The 27,820-nt window shown below is 41.0% G+C and overlaps 2 protein-coding genes across 4 annotated transcripts; one reads left to right on the forward strand and one right to left on the reverse strand.

Moving 5' to 3' along the window:
• The first annotated feature begins 72 nt into the window (after positions 1-72).
• TSG101 (tumor susceptibility 101) lies at positions 73-19,237 on the forward strand. Of its 2 annotated transcripts, none has more exons than XM_058027005.1 (10): positions 73-209; positions 3,540-3,624; positions 6,045-6,110; positions 6,701-6,864; positions 8,190-8,316; positions 10,502-10,568; positions 12,165-12,259; positions 16,918-17,120; positions 18,061-18,300; positions 18,902-19,237. In XM_058027005.1, the coding sequence occupies exons 1-10, from the start codon at positions 168-170 to the stop codon at positions 18,989-18,991; spliced, it is 1,179 nt and encodes a 392-aa protein (XP_057882988.1). In that variant the 5' UTR covers positions 73-167; the 3' UTR covers positions 18,992-19,237. The 2 variants fall into 2 exon arrangements, with proteins under 2 accessions (XP_057882988.1, XP_057882989.1); XM_058027006.1 differs by having other exon boundaries at positions 74-209; positions 12,168-12,259.
• Positions 19,238-19,663: 426 nt separating this feature from the next.
• Positions 19,664-26,951, reverse strand: LDHA (lactate dehydrogenase A). Of its 2 annotated transcripts, none has more exons than XM_058026776.1 (8): positions 26,845-26,951; positions 25,137-25,268; positions 23,935-24,052; positions 23,065-23,238; positions 22,106-22,279; positions 21,199-21,316; positions 20,657-20,780; positions 19,664-20,482 (listed from the first exon to the last, which is right to left on the reverse strand). In XM_058026776.1, the coding sequence occupies exons 2-8, from the start codon at positions 25,257-25,259 to the stop codon at positions 20,318-20,320; spliced, it is 996 nt and encodes a 331-aa protein (XP_057882759.1). In that variant the 5' UTR covers positions 25,260-25,268; positions 26,845-26,951; the 3' UTR covers positions 19,664-20,317. The 2 variants fall into 2 exon arrangements, with proteins under 2 accessions (XP_057882759.1, XP_057882760.1); XM_058026777.1 differs by having other exon boundaries at positions 25,137-25,265; positions 26,845-26,930.
• Between the last annotated feature and the right edge of the window lie 869 nt (positions 26,952-27,820).

Raw genomic sequence — 27,820 nt, forward strand, 5'->3', positions numbered from 1 at the left:
AAGGCGCGCTCGGCGCCGCCCCGGCCCCGCTCGGTGCCCGCCCCGTGACGCGCGGCAGCGGCGCCGCCGCCGGAAGCGGGCGCGCGGCCGCTTCCTGTGTTTATGTAGGGCCGGGCCGGCGGCACCGCGAGCGGCGGCACCGACAGCGGCAGCGAGGGGCGGCCGCCATGGCCGTGTCCGAGAGCCAGCTCAAGAAGATGCTCACCAAGGTACGGCCGCGGCCCGGCCGGGCTCGGCCCGCGGGCGGCAGCGGGGCCCAGCACCCGCAGGCTCCGGGGAGTTGGGTCGGGAAGGGAGGAACGGCGCAGAGAGCCTAAAATGGTCGTGCCCGGCCGCGGGGCTGGGCTGGGACCGTGCCGGGCACCCTGGGGCACACACGGCGCTTGAGCTCCCCGGCCACAGGACGGGCAAGGCGAGTTCTGCATCACTGACCGGGTGGGGTGCGTTTGGTTATCGCCCCTGTGTAAGGAAACGGGAAAATCTCATGGAAGGCAGATCATTAACCACTGAATCATGCAGAGCCGCGCGTGCCACTCCTCACTGAAAACTGCCCTTTGTCCAGCAGCTGGGAATGAAAACCCCTAAGGATGGCACTTAGCGGCAGTTACGGCTTTGTTGGGGGGATTTTGGAATTTTTTTTTTGGCACTATTTAATCATACGTGTAGCGTTTTGAAATGAAGTGCAATAGTTGAGAATCCGATCAAAACCAAAGGCACAGTCACCTGCATGGGGTCATAAGCAGATTTTTTTTTATCGGCTTGAAAATGAGTGTTGATTACCCAGTCAGTGTCAGCAAATGAGATCGTGTGTGTATTTGTATGCACCTGTCTTTGCTAAGTTAATTACTGCGATGCCATAGAAGAAATAGAATTTAAGGTGGTCCATTGTCCTTGTTCCCCCACACTTGTTAAGTTTATATTCCTGTCTGACTTCCTGTAAGTGATGAAAAATGAAGATGCTATTTCATTATATTTGTTTTTTAAAAATAGTTGCACTTTCTGTTCTAGAGAGGGAAGTTTAGTAATATTTCACATATTGGTTAGTTCAGTGTATGAGATAACAAAAGCTTGATCTTAGTTTGTGGGGGAACCTAGGCACTTAATTTAACTTGAGGTATTTACCTGCTGTCAAATCTTGAAAAGCTTCATCTTTCTGTGATCTGTTTCCTGGTATGTAAAATGAGGGGAATGCATTTGCAATCTGAGAATGGAGGAGGAAAAAGGAGTCTAGAAATTAGGAATTCAAATTAATCAGTTTTAGTTACCTTTGTAGGAATCACTAGGATCTTATATTTTCCAAAGAGATTTTGACATTTATTGGAAATCAATCTAAGTACAGAAATTAACAGCTGAAATGAACATTTAATGTTAATTAAATGTTACTGCTACTTGCGGCAGTAGCTGGAATCATACAACTGTCCCTCTACTAAGTAATCATCACTCAGTGTAAAAACAATTTGTAAGAGTATTATCTTTCTTTTGTTTTAATAGGGATATGAAAATGCTTGCTTAATGTTCAGGTGTTGTGCCTGATTTTTGAAAGCACCCCCAATAACCAAACTTGTGGTTCATCAGCCCCATTGTGTCCAGATTCACAGAGTGCCTGCTGAGCAGGCAGGCATTGTTTTATCAGTTCTTGACTCAACTGACTTGAGATTCTTGTGGAAGTAGAGCCTGACTCTGCTTACTTCTGTACTGTCAGGGTGGCAAGGCAGAGGCACAGGCTGCCTGAAGAAGCTGTGGATGCCCCATCCCTGGCAGTGTCCAAGGCCAGGCTGGAAGGGGCTCTGAGCAGCCTGGGGTAGTGGAAGGTTCCCTGCCTGGGGCTGGGAACAAGATCATCTACGAGATTGCTTCCAACCCAAACCATTCTATGATCTTTGTGCTTTTTTTGGAGCTTCTGTTAGCAGAATCCTGCTCTCTTTTTAATAGTGATTATGCCAGTCTTGTTGAGGCTCTATCCTGGACCATAAGGTTTGTTCCTCTGAGAAGACCCTGCCTTTTGAAAGTAGCTGGTAACCAGCTGTCATTTGTCCTGTAGTGACACCTGCAGTGGTGTGAGTATGTGCTGCCAGTCTCTGGCTGGTGTACATGAAAATTCCTCCATGTCCAGGCAATGCCTGTTCCTGCTTCTGCCAGGTGCTGGGCAGGGAGGGAGGAATGTATTCAAATATTAACCAAGTTGTTGCTCTGTCAAGCCCTGCTGCACACCCCAGTCCTGCACCAATTTTACAAAGGAGGCTGAGATGCTTTGCTGCAGCCCTCCCACCAAAACAGCATCCAGGGGCTGATTGACCTCCACAGGAATCCCTGCTGGAGGGGTTGCTTTCTGTCCCACACAGCAGCACTTTGCAGACAGACCATGTGGCTGTTTTGTCCTTGGTCCTTTGAGGGAGAGCAGTCACAGCATCACCCGAGGTGCTGGTGCTTCCTCTGGGCTGAGGTGGCATCATGGAAGTGGCACAGTGGGTTCATCTCTGCTCAGTAAATCCAAGTTGTCATGCCCCAGAGGAGCGTCCTTGTCCGTCTCTGGAGGTGACAGGAAGAAGAGTTACTGTCTAAGCTTCACAACTCATGAGTGTTTGTCAGGGCCAAGGTGACCTTTAGCTGTGGCACCACAGTTTGCTGTTGGATGATGTCTGAATGAATTTGTTCAGATGTTGTTAACATTTGCGTGCTTTGGATGTCGGACATTTCATTGTGCTGGGCCCTTTGTCTTCCTACCACAGGCTGGCTGTGTTCCTTATAACATCTGAAGATTGCAGTTTTTTAAAATTTTATTAGAATGTAAAAATATCAAGGGACCACATTGCTGGCTTTTTAATCATAATTATTAAGAGAAATGACAACAAGGCTAAAGGGCTGCACTGTGTGGTGAGCCAACTCTCTGTTGCCCAGGAGCCTCTTTGCTGTCTGTGGATTATGGCTCTGAGGCTGGTGAATTCTGTAGTGGGGTATCTGTATATTCTGTAGGGTATCTGTGCTGTTACTCCCTGCTCCTGATAAAAGGACAGGGGTAAAACCAGTATTATTGCTGGTAATATTGTGCCTTGATATGTCTGCTTTCTAGCTGACAAAATACATGTAAATGCTAATCAGTGATTGATAAATATGGTGTTGCTTTGAAAAGTGCTATGAAATAGATCTGTGTGGTTCATATCCTAGACAGCTGTTCAAAACATCACCATATTTGTTTGGAGGTGACTTTTTTTTTTTTTTTTAAGATTCATTCATATTTCTCAGATACACTTGGTTGTGGTAGAACATGAAAGAAAATGCAATAGCTCTTTCCCAAATCAGTTGATGCTTACATCCTTGTTAAGACTTAACATCTTGTTAAAGTTCAATGAGTTATATAGGCAGTGGTCATTTAAGTAATATGGGCAAATAAATTATTATTCCAAACTAAGAGTGGAGAAGAATGTCCAGGTATAGGTGTAAGCTCTCATAAATGCTGTCTGTTGGGTAAAATAAAAAAATTAATTAAATTATACTAAAAATTAACTTATGAAGTAATTTCTTTCTCTTTTGTTTTCCAGTACAAGTATAGAGACCTAACCATACAGGAGACAACCAGTGTTATTAGTCAGTACAAGGACCTCAAACCTGTCATGGATTCATATGGTTAGTCTGTGCATGAGAAAATTTCTGTTGGTGAATTGTTGATGTGTTAGATGTCTTTGGTAGTTTTTGTAGGGGAGGAAAGAAGATTAACACCAGAAAACATAACTTGAGTTTCTCTTTTTTGTCTCTGACATCAACACCTCTTTAGAAACACAGACTCAGTAATATAATAAAGTTACTTTAGAAAATAACTGTCTAATGTGCCAAGAAGTGTCACGTTTTTCACAGCTTAACTTTTAGTTAATCACTCACTGATGTCATCAGTTGGTGTCCTGAGATTGCTGGTATCTTACAAATTCAGCTTTGCTGCCATATAAAGACATTTTTAAAATTCTGTGTAGGAAGAGCTGTAAATCAATGAACAAATGCTTCATTTAAAATCATTGTGGTAGTCCTTAAGAGTATGAGGAAAACAGAGTCAAGTACACAGAAAATTGGCATGAGAATTTTAGAATGTAAATTATCAGTGATAATCACTGTTTGTTAGCTGTTTTAAAGTATCTAGGTTCATTTAAGTTGAAGTGTGTTAAAGGAAGATGATACTAGGGTTTCACAGCATACAGTGAGCCAGTGTAGGTGCTGAGGTCAGCCTTCTTATGGTCACCTTTTTTAACTGCTACCTGTGGGATTCCTCTGTGATCTAATTTATATTACTAATACATCATCAGAAATTTTCAAGTCTTCTGCTTTTTAAGTTGTGTATCTGGATTGAGAAATATTAAGAAGGGACATGGACAGGTAAAAGGTGGATTAGTTTTAACTTGAGTAGCTGCAAGCCAGCAGCTGTCACAGAAATAAAAATTCATGCAGTAACTGAAGAAACAAAGCAGGAATGAAAGGACTGTGGCTGGAATAGCTGCACAAGTTTGCATAAGATGGTGATCACAGTTCCAGATACCCTTGAGCTGTAGCCATTTGTGTTCCCTAATGCTCTTTAAGCTGCCTGGAAGAGGCTAAGCACAGAATCACTTACAGATAATCAATATTATTTGTAGCAGTGACATCAGCTGCAAGAAAGTGATTACATGTGGGAAAAGGATTTGTAGAGAATTCCTGTGTACTTTACTGTACATGACAAACAATGAACAAAGCCATCAAAAAAGTTTTTCCATTCAAGAGAGAGGGGGAAATGTGGGAAATGGATTTGTAGAGAATTCTCAAAGCCTGACAGAAGGCTCACATAGGATGCACCTTTATGCAAACCTTGAGATAAAAACTGCTGGCTTAGAAATGCATGGAACTAGAAACAAATTTCAAAGGATGGCCTTGCAAATAAGACTTTGGAGAAACAGGACTATGAAAGATACATTATAGTAGGACCCAGGAGGGGTAATTTTAGATGATTGGCTTTAAGACATTTACAGCATGCTGTAGCAAAAGCTGATAGGCCAAGAAACACTTGTAGTGTATTGTAATTAGGAAATAGTTCACTTCTAGTTGTGATGGTGTAAATTATAACATCTGTTACAATCTGTAGATTACAGAGACAATCTGTATTGTCTCATCCTTCTCATGACACTAAAAATGGAATGAAATATTTTAAAATGCCTCTCAGTTGCCCCATCTCCAAGTTAGAGAAGAGCATAATCTGACAATAAAATTGCTGAGGAGACAGTTTTCAAGTTCATATTATTAATGAAGTACATATCCCCATTGACATCCCAACATGTTCTACCTGCCTTTGCAGAACATCAGCACCACAATAACTATGCACAGTAACCTACATTTGAATTGTGGCTAGAAACTTTCAGTTGGAATTAAGAAGATAAAAGCTTCCTCAACAGAAGCCGATTCATTCAGCCAAGAATAATGTATTGGATTAAAAGTATGAGGAAACTAAATACAGCAACTCAGTAAATTTAGGTCAGAGTTCTTGTGCAGTTTGTGACTAGTATTTGTCAGAATCAAGCACTTTTTCTTCCTCTTCAGTGTGTTACTGTTTGGTTAAATTACCTTTACTGATTTGGTAACAAATGCCTGTGGCCCAGGAATTTTCAGTATTCTTGCTGACCTATTTTTTTGAAGAAGGCATAGGGAATTCTTTTATAAACCTCAGATGACAGTTGTTTTTTTAAATCAAGTTTGAGTTCAGGTTATCTTTGCAGCAATTTGCATTACTTGCAGTTTGCAAGGTTCCATCATTTTATTTGGTCACTGAATGAGGAAACAGTTTTATTTGTAGAGCAGGTAGTTTGACAGTGGTTAATCATTCATTTCTCAGAAGTGTATTATTCATAAGGAGTTACCTGACTGTGGACAGTCATCTGCTAATCCATAAATGTGCAAGAGCTGAAACTTTCAGGCTGAGTTTATATGTGTAACTTGTGAAAATTTATGCCAATAATAGATGGGGAATAACCTGAACTGAGATTAACATAACCAATATGTTTGTTTTAAAAATATTGTTTGTTCTCTTTCAGTTTTTAATGATGGTTCATCCAGGGAGTTGATGAGCCTCAGTGGAACCATTCCTGTGCCTTACAGAGGTATGCATGTATTATAATGATCATCATCCCCATTGTTTTCCCAAATTGCATGAAAAACTTGGATTTATCCTTTCAACTTCGCTACTTTAGTGATCACTCTTTTCTTGAAATCCTTTGCTTGTCCAAAGTAAAATATTTTAAAGAAATTGTTCTCTGGTTTTGCTGCAGGATAACATTTGAATGCTGAGCATTGCTTCTTCAGTCATATACAGCTTTGTAGCATCTTTTTTCTTTCAGGATTGCACAGTTTTTCAGGCTTGTCAGTTGAATTGAGGGTTGCAAACCATTTATTGCTGCAGCTAATGATAATTCAAATTAGAGCCTTATAATGTAGCATTATAGAATAAATGAGATTGTGCATTAGTGGTGAGTGGTGATTGTAAATCAAAGTTAAATTGTTCTGAAAGATGTTGAGTTTGTGGCCATAGTGTTACCTATTCACTGAATGTTATTAGTAAATTTTGGCTCTGGCTTCTAGCTTTGTTAGAAGTTGAATTTACTGGGTTTAGGAGTTTTTTATGAATCTGAATACAGGAGGACAGTTGAAGAATTGAGACAACTTCTAAAATCTTTCCAAATGTCTTTTCTAGGTAACACATATAATATCCCAATTTGCTTGTGGCTGCTGGACACCTACCCTTTCAACCCCCCAATTTGTTTTGTTAAACCTACTAGCTCTATGACAATAAAAACTGGGAAGCATGTTGATGCAAATGGAAAGATATACCTTCCCTACCTGCATGAGTGGAAATATGTAAGTATAGGGAACTTGGAGTTCTCAAACTGCTCATTCTGCATTCCTCAAGAAAGTTGTATCATTTTTAATAAAAACCATAGTCTTTGTTAGAGATCTTAAACCATTTTTAAAATAAAATCAACTGTATGTTTTTTTGAATGTCTTAAAGTTCAGGATGTTGCATTCTGTGTTCTGGTTATTTAATGAAATTAATTGTATTTTCTGTTACTACTTGTCTGATTAAACAGTGCAGCACAAGGTGTCCTCTCCCCTGGCAAGAGAGTGATGTGAAGATTTGTGAGATAAGAATATTTACAGTAGGGAAATTATAAATTTACTTTAAACATCTGTGACTAAAATGGACTTTTACAAGTTCTTGGGCTTCTTTATGCTGACATTCCTGGAGCCTCATGTATATGGATATATTTGCTTTACCAATAAATAGAGGCATTGAGCAGTGCAGGCCTCACAGAAGTTTTGGCCAAAACATGGACTTGTAAAGAAGCTAAACTGTGTTGACAAGACCAGAAAAATGATACAAGATGCATGGTTCTGTAAAAAGTGATTAACAGGAATGCATCTACTCAGGCTGGGTGTGTGGTAGTTCAGTGCTTGCACAGTAATAGTGGAAAAAGACTGCCCAGATCAGGTGTTGCACAGAGCAAGAGGATCATCTAAGGTACAGCTGATACAGAATTCTTTCAGTTTGAGAGGTTGGTAAAAATAAGTAAGTGGGTTATAGAGCTAAGTAAACTCTGAATTGGGGTATTTAATCTGGTGCTGCATTCATGATGCTTGTTCTTATTTTGGCAAAATGAAATCATGCTTATTTTAAGTAGTTATAAACAGAGAGGCCTGGTTTAACTGTATTTCAAGGAGGGTTGTGCCACTCCTTAATGGGTTAGGATATTTTTTCTGTTGAGACTTTCTGAATCAGAGCAAAAGCTGTGATCTGTGAAATTGAAATGTCTAAAAAGCTTAGGGATCTGTATATTTTTCATGTTGGGTGGTGGATTTAATTTTTTAAAATATTATTATATTTATACCCAGTCATTTATTGACCTGCAGTTGATATGGAGCCATGTATTACCCATTTTTTCTGGGTGTGTTTTGCTGTATGGTTTTGAGTCAAGCTGACTGGGTTTGGTATGTCTAATAGAATCCAGAAAGGAAGTTAATTATGCACATATGTATACACATGAGAGAGACACATTTTAAGAACATTTAAACCCACAAAGAAAAGGAATGCTTTGAAGAGCTGATGGAATGGCATCCTATTATTGCTACAGTCAGTTAAACTCAGTTAGCAAAATTAACAACTTGTGATTTGCTTTCCCTCCCAGCCCCAGTCAGACTTGTTGGAGCTGATCCAGGTCATGATTGTTGTGTTTGGAGAGGAACCTCCAGTGTTTTCTCGTCCTACTGCTTCCTCCAGCTACCCCCCTTACCAGGCAACAGGCCCACCAACCAGTAAGTGCTCATCACTGCTGATTTCTGCAAATAATCGTATTTCAAAGAGATTGTTGCCCTGCAGTTAGCCCACAAATAATGCATTTTACTTTTTATATTGCTGACTAATGAATTCATCTGGGCTGTGAATTTACTTCACTTTACCTTGTTGGACTCAATGATCTTAAAGGTCTTTTTCAACTAAAAAGGTTCTGTGAGTTTAAGAATTCATGTGAACCTTTGGGTTTTGGAGAGGAGAAATCAAGTTTGTATAACACACAGCAAAACCCAGGCAAACCCAGAGCACCCTCAAAACAACCAGTGTCCTGTCAGCATTCCAAGATAGACTTACAAAGTGATTATTCAGATAGCTTTGTATCTCAATTATTTTCATTCTAATAATACAAGCCCATCTTTTAAGTATCCTGCAACCATTGATTTCATAAGCACAAGCATGCCCACAGCTTGTTTCATACACCCACATTCCTGTTTGTGTGGTTCGTTTTTCTCTTTTTTTTTCCAAATTGCTGGCTGAATATAAAAAAAAACCTGCCTTGTGATTTTATTGTTCTTTGTTCCCTGTTAAGTTGGTGTTCTGACTTGGTACCCATTCTTATTTTCTTGCAAAAATCCTCAAGACTTTTTAAATAATTAATTTATTTAGTCCTCTTGAGGCATCTTATTTTAAAGACTGGGGATAGGCAGGTGGAGGAAAAAGAAGTAGTGGGAAACAGAAAATCTTAGAAATTCTTCCAGGAGGGAGACTCTGTCTTAGGTGGGAAAAAGCCAAAAAAATATTAGCATAGACCTAAAGTCAAAGACTGGGACAGTAGGGAAGGGGGAGCAGTTTAGCTGGAGATGGTTTGTTTAATAAGGTTATAGCAGTTCCACATGAATTTAATGGTCCAGTAGCTGTATTTGGGGTTATGTATTTTTGCCAGATTTTTAAGGCTGTGTCCATTTTCTATTGAAATATGGCATTTACTTGAGCAGGGTGTTACATTTGAAAAGCTGAAGTGCTACTCATTGCCATTTCCAGCAGAGCCCATTTTCAGCAAGGTTTTAGGCTCTGGACCTGTGAGAAAATGGGTGGCAAACATAAATGGGGCCATTAGGAACAATTGACTAAAGGCAGGTGTTTGGGACTTCTCAGCTTGTCTGTGGCTGTTTGTGAGAGCACCAGAGGACTGGATTGTCCTGATTTTCCAGGAACACTGGGGGTCAGTATAAGTGTAGTTGAGCAGGGACTTTGCCTGAAGGACAAACCTGCAATGAACCACACTTGATTGCTGTTGTAGTCACTCAGAGCTGAAGTGATTTGAATTCCTATTTTCAATTGAATTGAGCTGAATTACTATGAATTAGTTCATAGCTGAAGTAGTTCTAGTGAAAATGCTTCAGGGTTTTGAAATTATTAATAGCTACTTAGTTTTACTAGTGTAGTCAGACTTTATTTTACAGACATATAGGTTTTGGGTTTCTTGTCATTACAGATACATTGTTTAAGAAGAAATAGTCCTTTGACATAAATTTCAATTATTTGAAAGCATTGAAGAGTGGAAATAGCTCCACTCTTAATTGCTCTTTAAAAAAAAAAAAAGTTATTTGATGAAATATTCCTAAAATTGCTCGAAATGTGGGATAAGTATGTCCAAAACATAATTTTGTCAGCTTCTCAAGAAAAATCTTAAGCTAAGACTATGTAGACATTTAAAGCTAAGACTATTTAGACATTTATATGTGCTGATAACAAATTTTTAAATACAACTTCTAAATAGCAGAAATTACTACATAAGGACATGGTTGGATCATGAAACAGCTAATCAGCTACTCTGAAGGTACTTAAATTATGCACTTGTTATTTAGTAGGAAGGCATCATTGGCTAGAAAGGTTAAATTATTTTTTCAGCTATTACATAAAAAGTGGAGACAGCTCTTCAGGTGGGTCATCTTAAATACCATGTTTTAGGGGTTTTTTCTGAGTACCCTAGCTGCAGTTTCTTTTTTTTTTCTTGGTACACCCATTTGTCGTGCATTTTTAAATCAATACCTACTTTTGTCCATGCAGTAATTAGTTTAAAGTAATGATTAAGAAAAAAAATCCATATAACAATAGGATTATTTTTATATATGAGGAAGAACTTCTTTACATTGAGGGTTTTAACTTCTGAAATGTAAAAATGCACAAAATTCTTGTTTTATTTAGCTTCCTATGTGCCAGGAATTCCAGGTGGAATTTCTCCCTATCCAACATCAAGCACTCCAAACCCAAGGTAAGAGCCCCTTTAAACTGTCATCATTTTCCTGATAGAGAATTTCACTGAATAGAGTCTAATCATAATTGTGTTTTCTTATGGTGTATCTGATGTATTCATGTTAGCAGGGTTTGTTAAAAGTGAAAGCTGAATTCTTGTCAGTAGCCAAAACTGGGGGAAGGTCTAGCTTTCTTAATTGCTTCAAATAAAAAAATAATGAGTGTTATAAATAGATTTTGAAATTACCTAACTCCCAGTATTTATTTTTTTCACTCATATATTTTTATATATTTATATTTTACATGACATAGAAAGAAATGTACCCCTAAAAGTAAGGATTTTATTAGCATCTCAAAAATTGAACAAAACTTTGCTGAGTTAATACAAACCTTGACTCCAGCATTATTGTAGACTTTGAATAATCTAAGGGAATTTGAAGAACACAAAGTTACATCAAAAGCTTTTTATTAATATTAACCAGGATTTCTTTCTATATAATAGTTAGGAATAAAACATTTCCAGAAGACTTGCAGATCTGTGTTAGTAAATAGTGAGATGTTGACTACTGCCTCCTAGTGTGTACTTATATTTTTTACATCATAATTGATTGTTTTTATTAGTAATATCCTTATGTCCTGATTTTGTGGTAGGAACATATGAGATTTTGGTGTAATATGGAGCATTTTTATTTTAAAAAGATATTTAAAATGTAAAAACCTCTGAGGATTGGGAGGTGGGAAGTGTTATGTTTTAAGAGGAGAAAAGTTAGGATTTTTTTAAGTTCTTACAGCATGGTTTTTCTTCCTGAATATGTTTGTTTAAAGCACTCTTAATGGTTGTACAAAAGTAATAGAAGAACTGTTTTCAAAATATATGATCTATTAATTAATGGGAATGTTTTAAGAGCTGTTAAATTTGCAGTTGCCTGAAGAGAAACAGAGGATTATTTTATATTTTGCAGGGGGTTTGGGGCCACTTTGTTTAATTATTACTGTAGTTAATACTCTGCTGAATCCAGGTGTTTGTCAGTCTAGTACTGACTAATTTGTCCTTGTTTTAGTTGACAGCAAATGTATTTTAGAAAGGTGTTGTAGACTGTCACATGTCATCTCATTATTGTTTCAGTGAGCAAATGAATACTTTTGCTTTCTTTATCCATCAGAGCAGGACTGAGGATTTCTGGAGGAGTAGGTTTCACCTTGCAACCATATTTTGCACAGCATTTTTAGGTTTACATAAAGCAGTTCATCAGTCATCTTCCTAACTGTTTTTATATTAAAAACTATTAATTTTTAATTGTTGTGTGGGAGTTTGTAGCTAGAATAATTTGTTTTGGATGCTTGTGGCATTTCATATAGCAAAACAAGGAGATTCAGGAGAATTTGTTATCCAAATGTTGACCAGGCAATAACTAGATAGGATTTCAGATAAAATGGTACCTTAATACCAGAAATACCAGTTGTGTAAGATGTTAATGTGAACAGGAAAAAGGCCTGCAATTTTAACATTTTTATTATGCAAATGACTGTTTAACATGGTGGCAATAAAGATAATCTAGGTGGATGATATTTTACTAACAGTTGCATAACATTAGCATATCTTTCTTTGTCAAAGCAGCTTCCCAAACTATCCTTACCCAGGTGGTGTTCCCTTCCCAGCAACCACTAGTGTGCAGTACTACCCTTCTCAGCCTCCTGTCACCACTGTTGGTGAGTACCTTGGAAGGGGTTTCTGTGAAGTAAAGCTTCTCTCTATAACTGATAAGTAAAGAAATAAAATGGAAAAAAAAGTGTTGTTCTTACTCTGAAGTTTCAAAGCATTGATCTTTAATTAAAATTTATTCAAATGAAGAAAAAAATGCATTTTATTCACCTTCAGTCAGGAATTTGATAAATTTCTGGGCTTTTGCAATGCATTGTGTGTGCTTTCTGAATATTTTGAAGAGCACTGCATGTAACTACGTGGGATTTTCCTCACCCTTTAACTGTAGGTGACTCTTGATTGTCTGCCTTGCTCTGTTCATGGTTTAGAAAAATACCTTTATCATCATTTAAGCATCTAAGGGACTCTATTTATACTTTCTTTCCTCCCTAAATAGTAACTTTCTAAAGTAGCAGTTTGGAATGAGCTTTGTTTTTAGTGAGTTTCTTCTCCGGCCTCTTCCCTGTTGCTTCTTGCTGATCTCTACTTGTCACTTGCTCCTTTGTTCCCTTCAGCATCAGCATTTAGGCTGTTGACCTGTGTCTTTTCCCAGTCTGCTGCTCTGTGGCCCTTGCTTTCCACCCTGTCACTGTCACTGTATGTGTAGAAGGCTGGGAACCAGTGATAGATGTCACCCGGTTTAGTGGGAAGCTGGTGCAGTAACTTTCCAGCTGGCTGATATTCCCTTTGGCACAGTTACATGGTGAGGGTGTAGATTCTTTTGTGATGCTGTTCATTAGCAATCCATTGTAGACTCTTGAGCCCTGTAATTTAGAAATGCATCCATAGATTCTTCATCTAATGTGTGAACTCAGTTTTTTATGGAATGGCCTGGGTTAGAATCATAGAATGTCTTTTCTTTCCAGAACTGTGTGTATTTTGTGGTTTTTCTTCACACACATGGGGACAAGGCAAGGGAAGAGAGATGCTTCTACTTTACTCTTACTAAAATATCTGAGGAGTTCTGTTACTACAGAGTTTGAAAGCAGCAGTAAGTTGTATGTTGTATTTTTCTTGTGCCTGATCCTGTCCTTTGTGTCCAAGTTCTTTCAGCCTTTTCAATTAAGAAGGTATCTTCTGAAAGTTCTTGGCTGCTTCAGTGGTCCCCTCTGAGGTGATGTGAGTCTGCCATGCACAGTGCCAGGAAGCTGCTGTCCCCCTCAAGTCTCTCAGACTGTGCTTGGTGTTGTGGGGCTGCACCTGTGTCCTGGAGAATTCATGGTCTCCACTGGCTCTCCTGTAGGGAGCTGATAGCCTTTCTAGGCAAACTTGGCTTTCTGCAGCGTTGTTCTCAAACAAATCCAGTTTTGCCTTTATGTAGCAGAGTGTCAATTTAAAATAGAAATATTCTATTTAATTTCTTCCCTTCCTTTTCAACCCCACTGGAGATGAATAGTATGCAGTATCTGGCAAAGATGGAAGACTCTTCCAGTCCTGAGTTAGATCCTGTGTGATACCAAGTTGTAATGCCAGGTTTCATAGTGACAATTTTACATTACCCTGACTCATTTGCTGCAGCTAGGTAAAAGCCCTGCACCTGGTTTACATGGCTTATCTCTTGTGCCAGATGAAATGCAAACACATCTCTTTGATCATCCACTACACTTAAAATGTTGTGAGGTGGTTTTGTTGTGTTTATTTTGTTGGGTGTTTTTTTACAGTCCAGTATTGGTTTTTTCTTTTGAACTGAAAAAGTTTCTTTTCTGTACAGTTTGCTTGTTTGGCTGTGGTTTATTGTGATGGTTTATTTAGGAGCATATCAGTTGTTAGAGCTTCAAAGTTTTGTGTGGGTGGTGGTGTTTCCTATACTGAACCTAGTTCAAGCCTAGTTTGAATTGAATGAAAATGTTCATACAAAGTAGCTCAAGCTTTTCACCATCACTGGTTTTTCAAATAGTCCTTTAGGCTTTTTCTCTCTGTTCAGTCATCTGCCATTAATTACTTTTCTGCTGCAGTTACTGGTTTGATGATTCTGTAAGGTCACTTCTGAAACCAGACTCTGCCTAGTAAAGGTTAAAGGTTTCAGAGTTCTGTTGATTTAAAGACCATGTGCCATTAAATCTTCTCCAAGCTGGGCTAATTATGGAAGTGACAGAACATGCTATGGGTTCATGCTCTGTAAGAAGATACATTGATTGAGCTGTATTAAAATGATGCTTTTTATGTTCAAAGACCTCTACCATACCTGGGAACTGTGGCATTTGTGTGGGAACTTTCATTGTGTTACGTGTATTGTGATTTTATTTTTTTTTCCTCTGTCCTCACTTTACTGTTAAAGTGAGCCTTGCATAAAAACTGCCAGAGTGAGGGATGTCAAGGGGAAAGAAAGTAAGCAGAAGTTTTACTGATACTGGTTCTGGCTGATTCTGACTTTGTGTTAGAGTATAATTCATTATGTAAACAGTAACTAAAATCATGCTAATGCTGTTTTTGAAGGGAAATCAGACCTTACCTTAATCAGGAAGTCCTATACAGTGAATAAAGTCTGTCCTAAATTGTTTGACTGACTTGGTTTAAGTTTTACTTCTCAGTGTAGACAGTGCTCTTGTTCTTTTCTCTTTTTCATAAGAAGCAGCAATGATGGATTCCTGGGTTTGTGTATAGGGTGCTATTTGGCAACTTCTGTTGCTGACTCTAAAAGTTAACCAACTTTTGCAAATTGTCTTGTTGACTGACAACAGGGTGATTTTTTTAGGCCACAACTGTAGATCAGATGAAGTGATGGGACATTTATATTTTCTTAAGGCTTTCTTTGCACCAGTTGTGTAATATTCAACCTCTTTATTTTTTCAGTGGTAATTAGCTTATCTTTTTTTAAAAATACACATATTCTGGTGCAACTTACATGTATACAAAGTGCTCACACTAGTAATGATCAAAATTTATGTTTTCTGTATTTTAGAAGGCTTTGGTGGATTAGTAAGCATGATCTGCTTCTTCCTGTAGTTCCTGTCATTCATTTGCACAACTTTATTTTCCCATCCATGTGGCTTGGTGTAGGTTTTGTGGACAGGAACTGAGTAAAAAACATAGGGAAGAGATACAGTTTTATGCAGTATTATTCTGATGGCAGAAGTTAAAAAAAGGATTCAATTATACAAGAATCACGTGAGCAGTGATGAGTGTTTTTTTATTTTGTTGTTTTTTGAAATCTAGGGCACTGGAAAATGTGATGTGCATAATGTAACAGCTTCAGGGTTTTGATAGCTGTGTCTCTGGATAAAAAGATACTCTGGTAAAAATTCTTCTTGTTTATTTTCTTTGCAGTTATAGTGTTTCAAATCTCTCTGTGTTTCATTCATAGCAGTTGTGAAGTTTGGGCACAAAAGCTGCTGTAACTCTTGCTGTGTTGTTACAATGCAGTTGAAATTTCACTGATCTAGAAGGTGTGAGGCACAAACCTGGGGAAACTGACCCTGCAGTTCTTCCCACAGAATAATTGAAGTGGTTTGTGATAAATATCACCAGTAGCCACTTCACATTTGCTAGAGCACTCTGAGTTTCCTGGTCTGGAGACATATTGCACTTGTTGTGACAGACACAAAGTACTTGCCTCTCTATTTAAAAGTATGTTAGTGACAGACTCTTGAAATGATCCTTGAAAGGCTGATTTTCAAAAGCTTGTTCAGGTCTCCTGCCCCTTCTGCTCACTTGCCCTTAGGGATGTGATGCCCCTGTTCTTGAGCCTGGAGGAAGTGATCCTTGGATATTCACCTGCTCTCTTGGATCCCTCTTCCCTCTATGGTAAATTCCCATGGAATTCTTCCAAGACGGTCTGTGAAGAGGCCAAAGTTAGCTCTTATAAAGTCCAGGGTTGCAATCTTATTCCTTCCCTGCTTTCTACTTGTGGGATGCAGAACTCCATGATCTCATGGTCACTGCAGCCAAGGCTGCCCCAACCCTCACATCTCCAACGAGACGTTCCTTGTTTGTTCTGCAAGGTCCAGCAGCACATCCTTCCTCATTGGCTGCATCTGTATCAAAACTTCATTGTCGCTGCTTTCCAGGAATCTCCAGGATTGTGTTCCTGCCTGTGTTGTCCCTCCAGCAGGTGTCAGGGTGGTTCCCCATGAGAACCTGGGCTGCATGCCCTTCCTGGGAGTATCCCCACTTGAGCTGAATGGGTGGTGTCTATAATTCTCCCTTTGTCTTTCCTAGATTAAAACTTTCCTTACCAGGCTAGGCAATTAAAAAAAAAAAAAAAAAAAAAACAAACCAAAAAAAAACCAACAAACCCCAAACCAATACCTCTAGTAGGTAAATACATTGTGTCGAGCTAGCTGTTACATTAATTGTGGTTGAATATATCCTGCCCGTAACTCTTGTTCTTCTTTAAAAGGTCTTGGACTAGTAACATTTATGGACTTCAGAGGAAATGGCCACCTCATTTTTAAAATTAAAAAAAGAGTGTGGATGTGGGAATAGTGAAGTGAATGAATGGATGCATACTCTTAAATTTACTTGTGTCTATCCTAGTGTGTATTATCTCACTGTGATCTCTTTGCTGCTTCTGGAAATTATTATGGAGAGCAGCTTATTTTAATGTCTCACTGACACTAAAAAGTGAAGTGACAAGTACATAAAGCAGCTTGGCCACGTGCTATTGCAGCTGGCTTTGTAGTGCAGCCCAGCATGGTGGTTGAGCTTGTGCAACGTGCTCGTGCAGGCCCCAGCAGAGATGGCACCATCAGCGAGGACACCATCCGCGCCTCCCTCATCTCGGCCGTCAGCGACAAGCTGCGGTGGCGCATGAAGGAGGAGATGGACCGCGCGCAGGCCGAGCTCAACGCCCTCAAACGCACAGAGGAGGACCTCAAAAAGGGACACCAGAAACTGGAGGAGATGGTGACTCGCCTGGATCAGGAAGTGGTAAGCTGAGAGGAGCCTCTGCTCCCCACCTGAGTATTCCTAGGAGTGAACAGAAGCTTGGAATGAATTAATCATAAATCATTATAGATAAAACAAAGCTTCTAGCACATTGTGCTTTCTCTCTTTTGCAGCTGGGGGTTTGTGCTCAGACTGAAGCAAGTCAGAAATAGCAGTGACCATGAGATGCAGCGTCCCGCATGTGTCTTACAAATGTCATTGCTCAGAAGCAGAGGAACAGTGTTATTTTCCCCCATTCTTCCTGTGCGAGATGTTAGTGGTGCGAAATTATTTCATATTTGCATCTCAGTTTCTTGATAATAATGTGTAACAGCAGTACTGGAGAACAATTCAGTGTCTTAGTGTAGAGAACATTGATTTTGGTCGCAGCCTCCTTGTATAATTTCCCCTTTCCTTGTAGTCTCTCCTACTCACAGTGTGCTCAGAAATTCTTGCATTTTTTCATTAAGACATCTTCTGCTTAGTCCATCTGCTTCTTGCACTGCTGCTCAGGAGAAAGATTTGGGGATTGATGAACAGTTTGTGAAACCAGCTCAGTGTTCAGATGTGGTTTAAAACTTATTAGAAGTTATGAATTGGACTAGAGAACTGGGAGATCCTGCATTCTAAAGAAAATTACATTGGCTTTGCTGTTACTACCTTTAGCTAGTTTAAATGGTTCTTTTTCCTAATGTGGCAGCTGAAATACTTGGAGTGTTGGCATGCCTTCTCTACAGTTATAAATGGGTAATGGATTGACATTATCTGAAACAGATGCTACTTCTTTAAAAGAATCTGAAAACTACAGGTTGATAGCTCTTTCTTCTGTAAAAATCACAGTAAAGATAAGCAAAGAAGTACACAATGAACTGGTATGTCTAAAAATCTTTCATCTAAACAATTGTATCACAAGAGGAGAAATAAACCTCTTAATTGTTTTTAGGCTGAAGTTGACAAGAACATTGAACTTCTCAAAAAGAAGGATGAGGAACTCAGTTCTGCCTTAGAGAAAATGGAAAGTCAGTCAGAAAATAATGACATAGATGAAGTTATAATTCCTACAGCACCACTTTACAAGCAGATCCTGAACTTATATGCAGAGGAAAATGCAATTGAAGACACCATTTTCTACCTTGGGGAAGCACTGAGACGTGGAGTGATAGATTTAGATGTCTTTTTAAAGGTAGGTTTCTCGGGATATTTTTAAAATGTGCATTTTAAATGTGTTTACTTTGGACTCTTTGATTTGGCTTACTAATGTTCATGATCTCTTCACAGTAGAGGATCTTGTAGGAACAGGACTATTTATACATTCAAGCATAAGTTTTAGAAAGTGATTTCAGAATTTAAAGACCAATTTTGAAAGCATTATAGGTACAAAGTCATGTTGTTTCCTTTCTGTGTAGACCTTGCTAGTTCTTGCTAGTTCTGTTTATCTGCTGTTAGAAGAACCATTCTCTGCCCCATGGGAAGTGCATTAGTGTGATTGCACCTTATGGAGTGTGTATTGTTACTTTGATAAGAATATGCGTGGAGTTAATAATTATTGTTATAATTTAATGAATTAGTTAATAATTAAAAATCATAACAAATAGACTATAGCAATTGCATTTGGTAGCCATCTGCCAGTCATTTTAAGCCAGGAAAATGCTATTTAGTAGCATAATGAATTTAGTGTTTCCAAAAAGCTGACATCCCATTTGGGTCACAGAGTACATTGGTATGGCAGTGTTGAGTTTTTGTGAGAACTTTACGGTAGCCAGCTGTTGTTTTTCTGTCTGCAGCATGTACGTCTCCTGTCCCGCAAGCAGTTCCAGCTGAGGGCACTGATGCAGAAAGCAAGGAAGACTGCTGGACTCAGTGATCTCTACTGAATCCCCAGACTAGCTGTTGGGAAGTTGGGTTTCCTTGTGAAGCAGCCGTTCTCTTGATCTTTCTCTTAATCAGTAGGTGCCCAGAGTAAGTTATTACATCATCCAAGTGTAAGATATTTTGAATCAATAATATATTTTCTTTTTGGTAAAGACTAGCTTTTATTAATGCACTTTCTATCTCCTGTAATCTTTGTGCTGGTGGACTTAACGCTGAATAAAACTTGTTGCATATTTTCTTCCTCTACAGAGCTGTGTATGACGTGCTTTCTTTTCAAATATGCAGTGTCAGCTTAACCGTGCTTTCACTTGTGAGATCTAGAAGATGTTGTGCCAAACTGGAGAAAACACATTTATTATGACCAGTGAAAACTGAAAACTCAAAAGGTTCTTGGTCTCAGCACCATAACCAGCGTGGCTTAAGACTGAGCCTTTGCCTTAAGGCTTTTCATGTTCCTGCTGGCTCTGAAGAGGTTGGAGTTTATTTTAAAAACCTGTATGAGACTTCCATAAATATATAACTGCCTGAAGCTTCCAGCACAGCTGAACACATTACATGATTACACAGATGATGTTTGAGTTAGTGTGACTTGAAAAATAGAATTGATTTAGGTGGGTGGAAGTAGAATTGCATGTGGAGACAAAGCCCTATTAAGAAAAACAAGGAGACGGAAATAACAGTTTGTGGTTTATTTGGTGTTGTAGTTGGTACTACAGTTGGACAGTCACTGTCTTGTTGCACATAGAAACCATAACATTTTTTAAACATGCTCTGGAGACAGAACTTACAGCTTGACTGATATAGTACACAAAAATAAGGTTCTCTAAGAAAAAAAATACCCACAAAAATTCCAAAGCAGTATTAGGAAAATACACTTGGACCTATCAACAGTGAAATATTTAAGCAATTCAGCTGGCAGAAAAGGTTGGTCAATTGGCTTGACAATCCTTTAACTTCAAGAAATGTCTTTGGTTTCACATTGTGTAGCAATTATCCTTATTCCTTTGAACCAACATGAAACAAGAGGAAAAGGCAAAGGGTTTTTTAGGCAGTGCTGCTTTGAATGCTGGATTTGTCATACCACTTCACTGAACAAGACTGACTAGGTGATCTAGCTCTGGCTAAGAACATGGGTGTCTGTGAACAGGGAAAACCCTAGATTAGTTTCCTAATGCTATCTTCAGGAAACTCCATTGTTCAGATTTGAGCTTTTTGTGTGTTCTAGTTGAGATAATACATTGAAAGATTTGACTTACTTGGAAAGTGCAACGTAAGACAAACCACTAAACTCATTAAACTGCTAAGACCCAAAAACTGCTTGGGCAGGTTTAAAACTGTAGTTCCTTCTGGATTGCCCACAGTGTGTCTGCACTCTTCCTTAATTTGTCCTCTTCCTCAGGTTTTAGGATCATCTTTACTACATCAGTGATGCCATTACTGCCCAGTACACAAGGAACACTTAGGAAGACATCTTCTTTTATTCCATGCAAGCCCTGAAAGGTACATAAGGATTGTTAGGCTAGAATTTATGTATCTCTGTATATTTCATATCTTATCAGGAAACCAAATTTAATTGAAATTTAATTAGAAAGCAATTGCTGTTTTTCAGAATTCCAAACATACTTAATTCTCAGTAAGACAGAAATTAGGAACAAGGGGCTGCTCACCTTAACAATGGTAGAGATGGGGTGGACTCTTCTCAAATTCTTCATAATACTTTCAGCTAGGTCTCCCACAGAAAGGCCAATAGCCCAGGACGTGTACCCCTTCAGTTTGATCACCTCATAGGCACTGCAGAGACACAACACTCATTAAAGAACAAGTACCATCAACTGCACTGCTTTGAGTTTGTCAGAAAGGCTTTTGGAGGGCTCCAGATCAATTTGGAAGCATCAGAAGCTTGACTGATTTTCTGACAGGACCAAAATGAACTCAGCAGTGAATAATTCCATTTGCATTTTACACTAGTCTCCATAATTACACTGGAAGCCTCGAAGTTTAAGCTCTTCTCTAATTTAAAGTTTATTAATAATGAAAACTTAACTATATTACTCCTTAAAATATTATTTCATGTTCCATTATGTTTGCATCCTGGCATTTGGGGCTACTGAGCTATTCTAGATCTGGTTACTGCAGAACAGAGATTTTTCAATCCTTCATGACTTGTTCTTGTGTTGAAATTTATAAAAAAAGCCAAGCCAGTATTTACCTGTCCACAACCTGCTTATGGACGTCCTTCCAGTGTTCCTTGTCTCCATCAGTTCCCAAGTCTGGATGAAGAGCCTTCAGAGAGACGCCAGCAATGTTCACTCCACTCCAGACAGGCACTGAGAGTTGCACATGGATTAATTACCTCACAATACTCAGTTCTTTTCCAACTAACGTGAGATCTAGCTGGATTAATCTGCAACGCATCATTACGATTTACCTATAATCTTAAATATAGTATGACCTATAAGGCCAGTCTAAACAGCAGCCTGAGAACCTAGGAGCACATCAGCATTTATACACAGTGTCACAAAGTTTGTTAATGTGAAATACCTGGGCAGTATAAACTGAAATGACAGTCACTGCATTTTGCAAAGTTTTCCCAAAGTAAGAATTGATTCCAAGTGCATTCTGGTAGGTGTCAGGAAGCAGACAGCACAGCTCTGGTGCTGCTTGGAAAAGTACAGGTTAAATAAGGAAAAAGTGTTTTCTCCTGTCCTCCAGACTTGCCTCAGCAATTCCTATATACAGTGATTGAGAGATGCCAGGAATGGCAGCTGAGTGACTGCCAGTAAGTCTGGTGCAGATCTTTGAGAGGCCCTTGCAGAGAACTTTATCCTCCTGCTGCTTCAGTTGGGGTTTTTTTGGGAGTTACGTGAACAATCTAGCCTGGAAATGTTTAACCAGCTCAGGTTACAGTAACGACCTTTTCCAAGCACAGTCATTCAGGTCAAATATAGATCATCTAGGGTTACTCTGAGCAGCAAATGACCTAAATCAGAACTTGCATTTTTAAGGTGCTGCAGTGCAGAGGTTTTGCAGCAATGTTTTGCTGTAGCCTTTCAAGGTGTCCCTGGCAGACAGCATCAGGGATTTCTGTGTAACAGCCACCCTGATTTCACCCTTACCACTGGAATCTCCGTGCTCTCCAACGATCCATCCGTGGCAGCTCAGGGGGTGGATGCCCAGCCTTTCTCCCATGAGGTGGCGGAAACGGGCAGAGTCCAGATTGCAGCCGCTCCCAATGACACGGTTTTTGGGGAAGCCACTGATCTTCCAGGCCACATAGGTCAGAATATCCACTGTGAGCAGAACAGGGGCATAACAAACACCACTCATGAGCAGACTGATAATGAGGATGGTACCTTGCATTCATCTGTAAGCATTTTACCTGCATGCTAGTTTCAGGAACAGAGCACAAAGCCGTGCCCATGGCCAGGCACTGCAGTGGGCTAACATAATGACTGTTTAATATCACATAATGACTATTTTGAACAGTCTCTCAGCTCTGCCTTTATGCTATGCATGCAATCATCAGTGACCCTAGTGTACTCAAGATCACTTGGTCTGAAAACCCAAGTTTATTTCTCAGAAGACCAAACTGCTGAGCCTGGAGAGGGAAGATGACATTTTTTGCTATACAGATACCATAGAAAGGCTTTGGTTGAAAGGAACCTTAAAGGTCATTTCATTCCAACCCGCTGCCATGGGCAGGGACACCTTCCACAAGACCAGGTTGCTCAAAGCTCCATCCAACATGGCCATGACCATTTCCAGGAATGGGGCATCCAGAACTTCCCTGGGCCACCTGCTCCAGTGTTTCACCACCTTCATAATAAAAGAATTTCTTCCTTATAGCTAACCTAGAGCTACCTCTTCCAGTTAAAGCAGTTGCCCCATGTCCTATCACTACATGCCCTTGTGCAAAGTCCACCTCTCTTTTAGGTACTGGGAGGTTCTCCAGGGTCACCCCAGAGCCTTGTCTTCCCCAGCACAAGTATTTTCTAAAAGCCTGTGCACTAATGCCACCTTACTGAAGAAAGACTATTCTCTAAGCCAAATCCTATTATGGCAGCACAAGACAAACCTGGGTTTGAGACAATAAGCAGCTTGCAGTCAGGACTGTATTTAACAACGTTGGGAATGATGAATTTGAAGATATTCACGTTGCGCTGGACCAGGTTAAGGCGGCTCTCTCCTTCTTGCTGCCGGGCACCAGCAGTGACAATGACCAGCTTGGAGTGTGCAGTCACACTGTAATCTGCAGACAAAAGGCTGTGTCAAACATGACCTCTGCTACACATGGTTCAGAACAGGAGTTCTCACTTCCTTTCTGCACTGGGATCTCAAATTCTCAAGTCTGAGTGTGCAGCAATTGCCTAGTAATTGTTACCCTAGACTTTGCCTCTACAGAAAATGAAATTTAATTTTAAGACAGTGGTTCTTGCCACAACATTGAGGCATATTGCTATTTTAACACACAGCTGCAGGCAGCCTTGCTCCTTGCTTCTCAGCCACAAACGGGACTGGGGATGGCTGTTGGGATGGCATGCAGGGTAAGTGCTGTGTAGAAGAGGAAGAAGGCTCTGCCCTCATAACCTACTGCCTGCAGGAGATGTAATTAAGGTATGAGCTGGTTAAGCCTTTGCCCTACTCAAGGCTGCCACTAAAAGTTATCAGAATTAAGCAGTAATGAGTTCAGGGGTTAATTGGTCATGAAATAAAGTTCTCTAAGGTGCACAAGTACTTAAGAAATTCATCTTTCTGTACTGAGTAGTGAACACTGGAAGAAAATTCTTAGCTGGACTGGCCATAAGAAGGTATATTTTAAAATGTCAGCTGAATACTATATCCATGAGCTTTCCCACCAAGAATTAGGGTGACAGGCTGTCCTTGTGAGACCTGAAGTGGCTACCTCCATTTAGAAACAATGGGCACATGTGAGCCAACTACTTGCCTTTGCCAGAGACGATCTTTGGAGTTTTAAGGAAGAGGCTGCCATGCTGGAGATCCAGCATCTCTCCTCTGAGCTTGTCCTCCACCACATCAACAAGGGCAAGCTCATCAGCCAAGTCCTACAAGAGACCAAGAGCAGTGGTGAGCTTGCTGCCTCTTTCAGCAAACCATGAAGTTACAATTATTTTAAAAGCTACTTAAACAATTTTGGTCATCTCTAACACTTCAGTTCTTCCCAGAGTCCTTCAATTAGTCCCCTGGGATATCCACTTCCTTGAATTCACTATACTTTTCATAACCACATTCTGCATGAAATAGGAGTACAATTAAGCAGGACAGTAACAAAGAATAATTTAATAGTGACTCATATGCAACCTATTTGACTGTCAAGAAAAGCAAGCCTGATGTTAACCACAGCATTTTCAGTATGATAACTGAAGGCAGAACACAAGTCATTCAGAGTGTCAAGGACCAATTTTTCCACACTACACTGCAAAGAATCATTCCATTGCTCTGCTCAAGACAAAATAATCCTCAGTTCTCAATCTTTTTGTATATTTAGAGTGTTAAGAGAATTCCTACTTAGAAGGAAGTCTGCAAGTCCCACAAAGGTAAATGCAGCTCTTAAAATGATACATAAAAGACATTCTGCCTGATCCTGAGGCAAACTTAATCTACAAGAACTGCAGCTATTTGTTCTCTGTCAATAGCTTGAAGACTTGCTTCATTTCAGGCCTAAAAAAGGATTGTATAACCAGAAGTTCATCTAATAAGGGTGACTGTGGAAGGGGCTAGCAGCGGGCCTGTTAGCTAAAGGAGCGAGAAGTAAGAAGAAGAAGAAGATGATAAGGAGCTTTCTCCAAGGCCGTAACCAAGGAGATCGAGAGAAGGAAGATAAGAGCATTCTGCAGCTGGATGAAGCATTTTTAGAAAGTTAGGTGGAGTCAGAGTAACTTTTCACCAATGGCATGGTATTGAATTATTGTGGCCAATAGCTAAGGTAGAAGAAGGGTAAACAACTGGAAAGTGTATAAAAGATCAGCCATTTTCATTAATAAACTGTTGCCAAGTGTTACCAACTGAGACTGCTTGTGGTCTCTGCTTTATGTTGTGACCGCCTCGACTGCGACAGGTGACTACTTTTTTTGCCCCTCTTTTAGGCCTCAGGCTCTTCTGCTGCTTCCTCCCAAGCCTGACACTTACCTTCATGAGGATGCTGATGGCACAGGCCATTCCCACTGCACCCACGCCAACCACGCTGATCTTGTTTTCAGCATGGCTCTCCTGTTTGGCGACAGTGTGGATGAGCTGATCCTTGAGAGACATGGTGCACTGCTGAAAGGAAAGAAACATCATTTCTGTAAGCTTTGGGGCTTTTACTGATACCAAAATAGTTATATCCAGCAAGACAGACTTTATTCCAGGATGATAAGAAAATGGATACAAAACACATGAATAAAATGTCTGGCAATGCTGACTGTATGCCACAAAATGATTGCAAAACTGAATTACTGGTGACAATCCTCTGTTCAAGCTCACCCTAGCTTTGCCTCAAGTAGAGCCTGACAGCCATTGATTATATTACATGGCTGGTAGCACTCCAGCAGCAGCAGAATGTTCTAAATGGCCATCCATATTACATTTCGGTTCAGGAAGCCATTTTAGTACTTCTAAGCATAGCACAGTCTGGCACTCTGTTCTCTCACCCTGAAAAACTGGTATTCTGTGCCCGGAAGCCTTTCCAGAGCTCAAGTTGTGCAACACTTAGGCAAGCCCTTTTTTAGGGCAGCATGAGCCTCCACGTCAAATTCATTAATTTGTTTTGAAGTGAAACTGCAGAGTTTTGCATTAAGATGGCTGGAGTCTGGTGTTACCATCTCTCCCACCCTCACATTTTAGCTGCAGCTGCCCAGCATCCTGGTTAGTTGGGTTTTGAGAGCCAAGGGGGTGCAGAAATGGCACAACGATGACAAAGGATTGTGCATTCATCCCCGTCTCTGCGTGGAAGCCACCACCACCACGCTTTCGCAGGAAATGGTTCTGCACTGGGAGCTGCGCTGGGAGCAGCCTGAGGAGCCCAGGGCAGGAGCAGCTGCACAGACGCATGCAAGTACAGACACCACACGACTGTCTGTGCTGAACAGGCAGCGACTCGTTCAGAGCATGGGAAGCCGAGCCGAGTAGCAGGTAAAGACTGCAAATTTTGGGGCTGAGGGGAGGGCCAGGAAGCCGGCAGGGCCCATATTTAGGAAAAATCAAGCAAGCTACGTCAGTCTTCCTGTGCAGGAGCCTCCTGAAGCGTGGCCATGCAGTGCACTCCCCATGTGCCAAGTCCTGCCTAAGCACTATAAGCGCTTCAAGGCTGATCAGAGCCACCCACTCAAGCACGTCTCTTATACTTATTTTTTTTTTTTCCTTTTAAGAGTGCCATACCCCTCAAAGAAACAAGAGAATGGTAGGTGGTCCACTAATCTGTATTTGAAACGCAGCCCTAAGCCCATCCTCAAGTCTCTTTGCAGGATCACTCCCTGGGGCCGCATGCACCGATTACGGGAAGCAAGTTAATCCAAGGAGGCTCAAGGGCATGGAGGGAGGGACGACGGGGGGCTGTGAGAGGAAATCACGGCGGCTGGACTCCATCCCAGGGCTGGAATCTCCATCCCAGGCCCGTGCAGATTCCACCCCGGCCGGGGGGGGGTCTCAGCGGAGCAGGCGGCGTGGAGCGGACTCTGTCCATTTGTCGCCGCCCGCTCCACCGCGTCCCCCGGAGGTTTGCGGGATCAGCGCCGCCTGCGGGACCAGCATCCCCTGTGGGATCAGCACCGCCTGCGGGACCCCTTCTCGCTCTCCCCCTGCTCCTGCACCCCCGGCTCCCGCACCCGTCCCCGCCCGCCACGGCGATCGCACCTACCGAGCGTCCTCACCCAAGCGCGGCTGCGACGGCGGGGCGGGGGTGGTGGCGGCCGCCGCCTTAAATACGGCCCGGGCGGCTGACGCGCGGCGGGCGGGCTGCGGCGGTGGGGACGTGCCCGCCGACACGTCGGGGTGGAGAGACGGAGAGGGAGGAGGGGGAAGGAGCAGCGGGAAGGAGATGGAGCGGAGAAGCGGAGGGTGGAGGGAGGCGAGCGCTGGGGCGGGGCTGAGGCGCTGAGCTATGCGTGCCCTCAGGACTCGTCTGAGGGCCGTCGTCCGGGGAGATTTCCCTCGCTCTGCTGTTAGTCGGGATAAGTGAAAGCAAACGCTCCGGCTCTGCGGAGTTTGTGGGAATTCAAGGCATTCCTGCCTTTGTTTCCAGCCCGGGCGGTCCCAGCCCTGCGCTCCTCCTCAGGGGTTTATGGCCATAGTTCCGGATGGGGCCTCTTCTCGGGTGGCTGAAAACCAGCTTCTCATTTCCATCTAAATCAATAGATGTTTGTGGGTTTTTGTTTACTTCCCCTTTCCTTGTAGTTACATATCCAATTCCCTCACATTTGTTGTGTTAGGTTATATAAGCCAAACCTTTTGAGCCCTGCACGGTCGCACAAGCGGTTCCCTGGTCACTGGGATATATGTTCTGCGGCACTTTCTCAATTTAAATGCTTTTTAAATGCTTTTTAAATGCTTTTTCTCCTGAGAGGGGCTGCTGCATGGAGTGCCCGACGGCGATGCCTCAAACCCAACACTAATGTTTTCCTGAAGCTGGTGGAAATTCCATGACTGGGCTCACACTGGTCAGTCTCAGTCACACCATGCTGTCAGTTTCCCGTCACCCTGCTGTTGGTTAGTAAAGACAAATCCTTCTCCCATTCACTTATTTCTTGCTCGGACTCCCAACAAAAAGCAAAACTAATTTTTAAAAGTTTATTTCCTGAATGCCTGAAGTTTCAATTTTGTACTATACTATTTTG

This window comes from Melospiza georgiana, chromosome 6, assembly GCF_028018845.1.
Source record: "Melospiza georgiana isolate bMelGeo1 chromosome 6, bMelGeo1.pri, whole genome shotgun sequence".
NCBI classification, from domain to species: Eukaryota; Metazoa; Chordata; class Aves; order Passeriformes; family Passerellidae; genus Melospiza; species Melospiza georgiana.